Raw genomic sequence first — 10,731 nt, forward strand, 5'->3', positions numbered from 1 at the left:
ACAATAGGAGAAAGATTTATTGAATGAATGGAGCCTTATCTAAACTGACAGGAAAGGCATTCTCTTGGGGGCTTTAGAGTTAACAACATCCCTTCTGTTGTGAAGAGCTCTTGACTCAGCCACACCCAGTTAAGGATTTAGATCCTATGCTAAAGAGGTCCAGGCTTTGAAGAATGGAGACTGGATGAAGAAAGGAGGTGTTAACAAGTACTATTCAACACCTGAAAGGCTTAGCATAGGGGTGAAAAACAGCACTTGGGATCAGAGAAAGCTAAATCTCATTTCCTGATCAACCTGTGGCCGTATGACCTTGGGTAAGTCATTTAATTTATCTGTAAAATAGGGGCGGGATTTGTGATGAAATGAAAGGACATGTGAAATGCTTGTCAATAACATTGTTAATAACTAGACACTTTCAAATGCTTTCCATGTGTTTGCAACAGCACCATGAGGTAAGTACCATTATAATCCCATTTTATACTGAAGGAACCAAAGCAAGGAAAGTTAATTGCCTAAACTCACACAACAGTAATAGGATCCAGATTCAGGCCCTGACGCGGTAATTCCAGAGCCCACACCCTAAACCCCTGCTTAACAGTCTGGTCCATACCTGTCACATAGTGGATGCTCAATAAATCTTTGTTGAAGGAATGAATTATGGGATATCAGTGGAAGCTTCCTCAGGGACACGAGACACAGATCTAGAGTGAGATGAAACATTGGGAATATAGATAAATGATTCAGGATTCAGCAGCATCGAGGGGCCGCCTGAAGTCACAACAGGTAGCGTTCTTTCCAAGACCATCAGTACAGATCAATGTCACATCCTCTGCTGTTCATTGGATGCTGGAGACATAACATCGAGGGGCTACCTCAAAAGGCTTAAGAAATCCACTACTTACTTGATTAAACAATGCTCGTTTTCTTATTTGGAGACCGGTGTCTGCAGTCAAGAATTTCACCATGACATAAATATTCTATTTGTATTAATGCAAATTTCTAAACAAAATTACACCCACTATTTCCTTCTATTTCCTAAAGTGGGAATAGTGTTTCAACAGGAGAGGAAGCCACAGCTTTGTGGAGGACAAGGAAGGGTGTAAGCTAATCAAGTGTTCCAAACAGCCACTCCCAACCCTTCACATGAAGTGATGGTTACTGCAGGGGTACCGTTATTTGGTTTCTTTGATTAAAAATGCTGAAGATTAACGACTTTATGTGTTCTATTACCAAACGTTAAATGATGCCCAAAATCTTAACCCACAGAACATCAAGTGTTAAGAAGAGGCTGGGTATCAGCGAGGCACAGTGGTTTTCAAGGGGTGCTGTCCTTTAAGACATTTGTTCAACATCAGCATAAGAGGGAACTGGTTAAAAATGCAAATTCTCTGAGCCCATCAGCAGACCTACTGAATCTGAACCAGGACCTGTTTTAACAAGGTCTCCAGGCAATTCTGAGACATGCACAGACAGAACCACTGAGCCAGAGAAAAGCCAAAGTCCTCGGCTCTGCCACCAATTAGCTTTATGACCTTAGACAAACCAGTTAACCTGTGTGTGCCTAAGCTTTCATCATCTACCAAATGGAAATCGTGATATTTGCACTAATTATCTTCTAGCCAGACTGTTACGAGGTTCAAATGATAAAAGTGGAAGTGTTTTTGAAAGATATGTTAACAGTGTAATAATACTGCTGTAAAGGTAAAAATAAGAAAAAAATGTGGAGGTGCTCTAAACCCGTCCTTTTCAGGACACAGTCCCCAGACCCATAGCACTAGATGGAAAAGCAGACGCTCAGACCTCTCCCCGATCTCACACATTAGAACCTGCTTTTCACCAAGAGCCCCAGGTGATTCAAGGGGGAAAAGCACTGTGCAGACATAACACAAGAGAGGTGTCCGGCACCACTTGTATCGGACAGGTGCAGTCTGAGGAAAGCAGAGGCCCCTCTGCTCCACAGCTGAGCCCTCAATGGTCTGTGTTCCTGGGGATCAGACAGGAAAATGCTATGGGAAAGTCACATGCTTGTGAGTCTTTGGGCAAATCTGCAAAAGAAATATATATATGTATATGGCATTCTTTATTATATATAATATATAGTAATATATATAATATAGTGTATATGTATATACATACACTATATATATGTAGTGTGTGCGCTATATATTTATTTATACACACACACACACACACACACCGGGGGTGCCAAAAATGTCTACAAGTGGACACTGGTCAGCGTTGCTCAAGCCGTAGTTCGCCATCATCAGAAGTGTCTGGACGCTGATGGGAACCACTTTGAGCACCTCTTGTAGTTGCAGAGGTCAGACGTGACCTGTATTCCTCTTGTTATCAGTATATATTATTACAATTTTAATAGTTTTTTTCCTTTCTTAAAATGTGTGTACACTTTTTTGGCACCTCTGTATATACACATATGTATATGTATACACACACACATATATGTATTCATTCCACACACATATACATACATATATATATTCCACACATCACCACTGGTCTTATGTTTGATTCAGCGTAAGACTGTGATAGTCACGTATAAAACCTCATGGGGCAGAGCTCCGGTCCACACACCCACGCCCCCAACCCCAGTCCAACTCCAAAGACTCAGGTACTCAATATACAATAAAGTTCACAGACAAGACCCTCGGCTGTATTTCACCTTTGGGTAACGTGGGATGTTTTTAGTTCAAAGTCGTGAACAAATCGCCGGTTCCACAATTCAGAGGCTCCAGAGCCCTGATTGAAGATTACATTTTTATTCGGGCTGAACTGCTTGTCTTAGCACCAGTCCCAAACCTCTGCGGGGTGGGGGGGATTTCTATGGGCTGATAATTCAAATGTACATCACTTGAAGATAAAATACACCATTCCCGTGTTAACTCTTACCAGGTTTTTGTGAATTAGTTAAGATATCACAAGTCTTTATTAGAAAACCCCAAATATTCTCTCTCCAAAAATCAGCAATTCGAGTGTAAAACACCAGCAGGAAATAGCCAATTTTACTTCAGTATTAACACTGGTGTCAGTTGCTACTCCTGGCAAATGGTTTGAATTCCCTTCTGAGAAGCTCCCCAAGGACCCAGGTGGCTGGAAAAAGTTCTTCCCTTTCTATCTTCTTTCCTCCTTTGATAGGTGTCTGGCTACCACAGTCATCGTCAGGCCTTTGGATTCTCTTCTTGAACAGACCGCCTGAATCGCAGGTCTGGGGCTGACACAGGAAAGAGAAGTTAGCACAGGCACACACAGCGCCACGTCACCCAGGGAAAGACCAAATGGGCCTTCCCTGCCTCTTCAAGTTTCTTCAGTACTTGAGCTCCGAATGGAATCACTGCACGCTGTCAGTAAATGCTACCCCAACAAAGATGAATGGGTTTATTTGTTCCCTCCTCAGCATGCCTTCCCCTGCTGGCCTCAAGTCACAGATTTTCCTTAGGAAGCCACCCTTCCCCAATCTTTGTCCCTGTGGTCTGTATGGTTGTCCCACCTGTATTGTACAGATGGGCCCTGCGACTCGGATCAGCCAATGAAATCACATTTTCGTGGCCACGGCAATTAGCTCACGAGGGGCACATCGCCCACTCAGATCCAATGAAACACTGAGAATTCTGGGTCTCTCACTCTCTCCCACTAGCGTCGAATCTGAGAAGACGGCAGAAGCTGATAAAGCAGTCTTGCAATTAATTATTCGGAAGAGCCTAATCGAGAAAGGCGCTAACACGGAAAGGATTGAACGGGAAGAAACCAGGTTCCCGTGACATTGGGAGCCCCAGCTTTGAAAGCAAGAATTAGTCTCGGGTTTGTGCTCAAGCCAGCTTGGGTCAGTTCTTGCAATTGAACGAGTAACTGACATGTGAGCAATTCTGCCCTCTGTCTGGGGTATGCCACCTGGATAAATCTGGTCTTCGGGGCCAGCTCGGTTACTTACTATGAGCGGTGTCATGTCCCCTGGTGTGCAGAGGGCCGGTCTCCTGCAAAAAAGGAAAACAGGCAGCCTCATCACGGGAAAATAATGTGGGCCCCGGGTCTTACTGCATAGTTGGTAAGATCTGTAAGCCCCCTGTGACTTTAAAACTAAGAGATGACAGGTAAAGAACAACAATCAACTATCGAAACATTGAACACGTTTTGTTTCTTTTAGGGCAGCAATGCCATTCATTTCTCATTCATTCACTAAACACTGAAGCATTCATACAGTGGGGTGAGATTTCAGGGCACATTTTATCTCGATGGGATAGACTTCTGTATCACTGGGTTATAGAAAAAGACACATGCAATTTACAATATGCCAGGTAATAACAATAGATTAGGACTTGGGGCTGCAAGGGTACAGACAGGGTGGCTGCCTTCAAAGGATTTGAACTTGGGCTTCTAGATTCCTTTCCTAAATCGTACTGATAGTATGAATTACACAGACAGTAAATGGCACAGCAGTCTCTTGTGACTAGATCACAACTTGCAAAACTTGTGGCATTGGGATTAAGGTGGGTTGACTGTTTATCCATATTTTCCAGGACACCAAGGACGTCAGCTTGGGCCCTGGAATGAGAGCAGGGTGCCAGGCATCTCTTACCCGCTCTTGGTAAGAATGAAATTCGAAAAATCTTTTTAAGAGTGATATGATAATATCTATTACCATTACCATGTGGATGCCCTGAGGCAGAAATACTTGCATAAAATAATGATAGCAAAAAAAAAAAGTTCCATCACACACGATTTTTAGTCTTTTAAAAGAAACCTGGTGGGCCGGCCGAGTGACGCGATGGTTAAGAGCTGGCTTGGGACGCCAGAGGGCCCCGGTCAGATCCCACATATGAGGGCCAGTGACACTGCCCTCCACAGCTAAGATGCTGAACAACAGCTCAACCTGGAGCTGGGCTGCCATGAGTTGCCAGCGATGGCAGGTGGGTGGCCATGGGCTACCGTGTGTGGCCAGCAGCCAGCGTGAGCGGCCAGCAGCCGCAGTGAGCGGCCGTCCAGAAGCCGGCGACTGATCTGCCTCACCCGGGAAGAGTGCAATGATGGTGCCAACTTGGGACAGTGAAGCAACGTCCTCCGCAACTAGACTGAAGAACAAAACAACAGCAACTTGTCTGTTCCCCTTTCCCCCAATTCCCCAATAAAAATCTTTAAAAAAATTTTTTTAAATAAGTAAAAAATTAAAAGAAACCTGGAAACAACTCAAAATATCCAAATTCATAGAGACTAAAATAACATCCAAGATACAAAGGGGCGGGGGGGAGTTATGATACCATGTGTATAGTACAGCCCCACTTTTGTAATAAATAAACAAAAATGTTAGTGGATGCATGTGTTTGCAGCCTAGGGGGAAAGATCTGGAAGAATAAACATTAAAGCATTCCTATGGTGGGGTGAGATTTCAGGGCACTTTTTATCTCGGTGGGATGGACTTCTGTATCACTGGGTTATAGAAAAGACACATGCAAGCTCCATGAGCACAGCGCCTGTTTTCACCGCGATAACCCCAGCACCTAGGCAGCAGTTCTCAACCTGTGGGTAGCGACCCCTTTGGGGGGCGAACGACCTTTTCACAGGGGTCGCCTAAGACCATCGGAAAGCAAAAAGGTATTTACACGACGATTCATAACAGTAGCAAAATTACAGTTATAGAGTAGCAACGAAAATAATTTTATGGTTGGGGGTCACCACAACATGAGGAACTGTGTTAAGGGGTCGCGGCATTAGGAAGGTTGAGAACTGCTGACCTAGAGGGTGGGTAAGGCATGGAAAGTGTTGACTGAGCATTATTTTCTAAGTGAAAAAGGCAGAAATGTTTAAACATGGAAAGTGAAGTGCTCCTGTGTGACTTTGGTTCCATGATGCCCTTTTCACAGGGAGGCAAGTGTGTGTCACCGGGACCCTCACGCGGCCTCCAGCCTTACCTCTGCGTCTCTCTCCAGTGTCAATGAGCTGGCGTTGGCTCTCTTCTCAGCATCCTGCAGCTTTGTCAGCTTTTCTATCAGGAACATTTTATCTTTGCCCTCCTGCCAAAGAGAAAAATGAAGACAATCGATGGTGTGGGGTTGAGGGGCAACTGCGGGAAAGAGGGATGATTTTTAGGCAGGTAGGGTCCCAGACATTGGATGGAGACCACTGCCGTGTTTTCTCCTGAGAAAAGAAAATAAACATTTTCACAGCAAAGCTCAACTATCCCCCAAAGCCTTTCTGAATTAAAAAATTCTCCTCTAAAGCAAATTCCCTCGCAAGCTTGAGTGTCAGCCTTCTCTAGCCTGACTGCTAGAAGCAACTTACATGCCACAGTCTGAAGGTCCAGGATAAATGGTGTATTGTACCCCCTTCTTTGGCATGCCCTGGGCCCCTGAACCCTGTCTGGGCACCCAGCACTGCCTGAGTCTGCCCTGTGCTCCCACTGAGAATGGCAAAATTTACACTCTGCATCTAAGGATATTAAATATAAAGTGATGCCTTGGATTGCGAGTACTGTGGTTTGCAAGTATCCCACAAGACGAGCAAACTTTTCTAATACAGTACTATACATATACATGTACATACGTGTTAACTTGGTAAATGAGCCTTGTCTTGCATTACGAGTCGTTTCCAGAACGAATTATTCTCGCAAACCAAGGTATCACTGTATTTCATTTATCAAAGTTATCTGTGTTGAGTAGACCCAGATAAATAATCCCGAATTGGGAAGGGGGAGAAAGAAATGGGGTGTACCTTCCCCAAGAGGGTGAGTCACTTCCCCGTGAATCTGTTGCAGATTAGACAGTGGTATGTCCCACCTGTCTTGAGAGGGGCTGGCAAGTACCCCTGACCGTCTGTCCAATCTAGGTCAATCCCACTTCCGATACCCTGGTTTCTCCTTAAACCCACTAATTTTAGCATCCGCCAGTGAGTCTTGCTTGCGACAATTATTACTATGGTATTTGCTTCGTGATGATTTTCTATTGCCTTCATTCCTTCTACATTTATTAATCGGAGTTCTTTTCTAAGGAAGAGCTGAACTTGGGAATTGTCGTTTTTACAAGTCACCTAGCTGTCTTGGATGTGGCCGACTTGTTTAGAAATCTCTGGCAGCTGTTTTCACACTCTAATGCGAATTAGAACTACCTGTTTATTTTGTCAGTGGTTTCTTTTGCTGTGCAGAATAGAATTGCCATAAGACCCAGCAATCCCTCTCCTGGATGTATATCCAAAAAATCTGAAAACATTTATCCGTAAAGATATATGTGCTTCAGTGTTCATTGCAGCTTTAGTTATGGTGGCCAAGACATGGAAACAACCAAAGTGTCCTTTGATGGATGATTGGATAAAGAAGATGTGGTACATATACACAATAGAATACTATTCGGCCATAAGAAAAGATGAAATAGTGCCATTTGCGACAACATGGATGGATCTTGAGATTATTAGGCTAAGTGAAATAAGTCAGACAGAAAAAGTCAAGAACCATATGATTTCACTGATATGTGGGATATAAAACTGAAAACAACAAAGGTACAAGACGAACAAACAAACAAACAAAAACTATAGACACAGACAATAATTTAATGATTACCAGAGGGTAAGGGGGGAGGGGGTGGTAGATGAGGGTAAACAGGGTCAAATACATGGTGATGGAAGGAGAGCTGACTCTGGGTGGTGAGCACACAATGTGATATATAGATGACATATTACAGAATTGTACACCTGAAACCTATGTAACTTTACTAACCACTGTCACCCCAATAAACTTTAATATATATTAAAAAAAAAAAAAAGAACTGCCTGGCTCTGGCAAGCTTCCAAAAATGCAAATTCACAGTCTGAATTCCCTAACAGATTTTGACTCAGGGAGCCCAAATTGCATTGTTAAGAAAACAAAAACAAACAAGCTGCATTGTAGTTGAGAGCACAAGTTTTGGAGCCACCTGGTTCAAGCCCCACCCGTGACTTTGGGCAAATTGTTTTACTCTGTAAGCCTCGATTTCCTTCATTTCAAAATAGGAGTTTAAAGAAACTGTAGGTGTCCCAGAGAGAGCAAATTAAGTAAGAACATTTGTTTATGAGTTGGCACAGTGCCAGGCATCATGTAAGGCTCCACCCATGTTACCTGTGGCGTTATTAGAGGGGAAAGGGAAAGGTAACAGGAACTGGCATTTTTCACAAGCAACCAGGAGTTGTGATGCAGGAATCACACTTGAGAAGGTTTGCTGCCAACCCCATTGCCCGCCTCTGTCTGGGTTCTTCTGGAGGCAGCATCCTTCCGGGTGTCTGTGGTCCAGCCTCTGGACAAGACTCCCAAGCAGGCAGGCCTGCAACTTATGGTGCCAGCCAAACGCCTCCCCAGCGTAGCTGACACTGCCCTTACAAGTGGGGGCTTTACAATCAAATCCCTCCCGCGTGGAGCGCTTCGTAAGACGCCCACACCTTTCAAAGTGCGGCACCGGTGCTGCTCCTGGGCGCAGGGAGTGGGAGAGCATAACCACGGCCTTTCTTTACCCTCCAAAAAGAACCAACACCAGTGACCCAAAAACCCAAAGGTTCAAGCGGACAGAACCCTGGGGAGTCCTGCTTCTTTCCCGTGTCCTTCGACCCACGCGCTCATGCCGTGGTGCTGCTGCATTTAGAAGAAAAGGGAACCAGCCCAGGAGCAATGCGTGTCGCTGTGCCCAGACGGTGGTCTCTCAAAACCGTTTCCCCAGGACCCTTGGCTAAACTGAAGAAATGACTGATTCCCGTTCTGGGACAGAAAATGAGCAAAATGAATCTGGAAATCTTACCCTTCCAGAGAGTCAAGGAAGCTGTCAAAGACCATTGGAGTTGTGGCAAAAGAACCCATGAGCTAATGGAAGACACTTAATGGGACAGTTGGCAGAATTTGACCAGTGGCTGGCTATTAGATGATAGTAAGGAATTATTAAGTTTTCTTTTAGGTGTGATGGTTGGTATTGTGGTTATGTGTTCTGTTTTGTTTTTAAAGTCTGTATCTCTTTTGCATGTGGAAGTTTTTACAGATAAAATGGTATAAAGTCTAGGGTTTTCTTTAAAATAATCCAGAGATTTGCAGTGAAGGGATAGTGTAGATGAAAGAAAAATATACAGGGCCGGCCAGGTGGCTCAGCTGGTTAGAGCGTGAGTTCTGAACAACAAGGCTGCTGGTTCGACTCCTGTATGGGATGGTGGGCTGCGCCCCCCGCAACTAGACTGAAAATGGCGCCTGGACTTGGAGCTGAGCTGCGCCCTCCACGACTAAGATCGAAGGACAACAACTTGACTTGGAGCTGATGGGTCCTGGAAAAACACAATGTTCCCCTTCCCCAGTTCCCCAATAAAATCTTTTACAAAAATTTAAAAATTAAAAAAAGAAGAGTATACAAATTCTGATGGAGGTTGGGGCTGGGTGGTGGGCGCGTGGGGGTTCACTGTACTGTTCTGTTTGGGAACAGGTCTGGAAGCTTCATTATAAAATGTTAAGAAGAAGGGAAAGTGACAGAGGGGCCCAACGGAACTCACGTTAATGATCTGTTCGTGGAGCAGCCTGATCATCACCTTCCTCCCTTCTGTGATCTGCCAGTACAGGTAGGTGATGATTCTGGAAGGGAAACACAGAAAGCATGGCAGGCCCTGTCGCCAGTGTTTTGCAGGCTCTGAATTCCAACTGGCTGCGAAGGAACTGGGCTATTTGTTTACAAATGGATTTGGTCCAACTGTGTTCCTGAAAAGTTGTGCCTGCTTGAGTTATAAGCTAAATGACGTTGTGTCAATGGCTCTCACCATTCTACACGTGGAATCCATCACCTGAGAGGTAGAAAGCAGATTCAGGCTATGTGGTCCCTCCTCAGATCAATTCATTGAGCTCCTCTGGGCATGAGGCCACACATAGTATCTTAAAAATGAACATGCATCTAATATGCAACCAGAATTGGTGAATCTGGACGGTGCCATTCAAACTTCAGTACGACACCAATTTCCCGGGAGTCTGTTAACATGCAGCTTCTGATTCTGCAGGTCTGGGGTAGGGCCTGAGATTCTGCACTTCTAACAAGCGCCCCAGTGAATTAGAAGTTTGAAGGAGCAAGGCACTAGGGGAACTCACCACTGTAAAGAGGGCCCATGGCAGCCCAGTGCCGGGGAGGAAAGGCCTGACTGAGGAGCTGCAAGGTCAAATGCCATGAGGGCTGGGGTCCTACAGAGGGACAGCCACCAGTCAGCTAACCAACTGTCCACATAGGAAACGGGCCCAGGCTCGGCGGATCCGCTTTTTCACAGGAAGTCAGAAATCGACCTTTTTCTATTTGAAAATAAAAATACTCTACCCTACATATCAGTAACGCCCAGCCCGTTTTAATATATCACCATCTCAGAAAGAATCACACATCTAATGTCCCTAAGCATTCTCATGTCCATTTTTGTTCATTTTATTTTCATGTTCTCTCTTAAGATGGGCAGAGCAGGAATTGCTTTCTTCTTCATAAAACAGGTGCGTGCACACACACACACATTCACATGGATAAGAAGATAGTAGGGCCTGCTGAGTGGCGCGTTGGTTAAGAACTGGCTTGGGACACCAGCTCTGAGCAGCAGGGCCCCAGTTCGGATCCCACATGAGGGCCAGTGACACTGCCCTCTACGACTAAGATGGTGAACAACAGCTCGACCTGGAGCTGGGCTGCCCTGAGTCACCGGTTACGGCGTAGGCTGCAGTGGAGCTGCAGTGGGCTGCCATAAGCTACTGTGAGTGGCTGG

The 10,731-nt window shown here is 44.9% G+C and overlaps 1 protein-coding gene across 4 annotated transcripts in view; it reads right to left on the minus strand.

Annotated features, from left to right (window-relative positions):
• Positions 1-2,925: 2,925 nt before the first annotated feature.
• TMC5 (transmembrane channel like 5) overlaps positions 2,926-10,731 on the minus strand; it is a 60,172-nt gene continuing 52,366 nt past the window's right edge. For all 4 annotated transcript variants that reach the window (XM_019666880.1, XM_019666881.1, XM_019666879.1 and 1 more), the window contains exons 19-22: positions 9,499-9,577; positions 5,922-6,023; positions 3,947-3,989; positions 2,926-3,229 (exon numbers count right to left, since the gene is read on the minus strand). In XM_019666880.1, coding sequence (XP_019522425.1) covers positions 3,177-3,229; positions 3,947-3,989; positions 5,922-6,023; positions 9,499-9,577 — 277 coding nt within the window. In that variant the 3' untranslated portion in view covers positions 2,926-3,176. The remainder of the gene's footprint in view (positions 3,230-3,946; positions 3,990-5,921; positions 6,024-9,498; positions 9,578-10,731) is intronic.

The sequence above is a fragment of the Hipposideros armiger genome, unplaced genomic scaffold, assembly GCF_001890085.2.
Source record: "Hipposideros armiger isolate ML-2016 unplaced genomic scaffold, ASM189008v1 scaffold_480, whole genome shotgun sequence".
NCBI classification, from domain to species: Eukaryota; Metazoa; Chordata; class Mammalia; order Chiroptera; family Hipposideridae; genus Hipposideros; species Hipposideros armiger.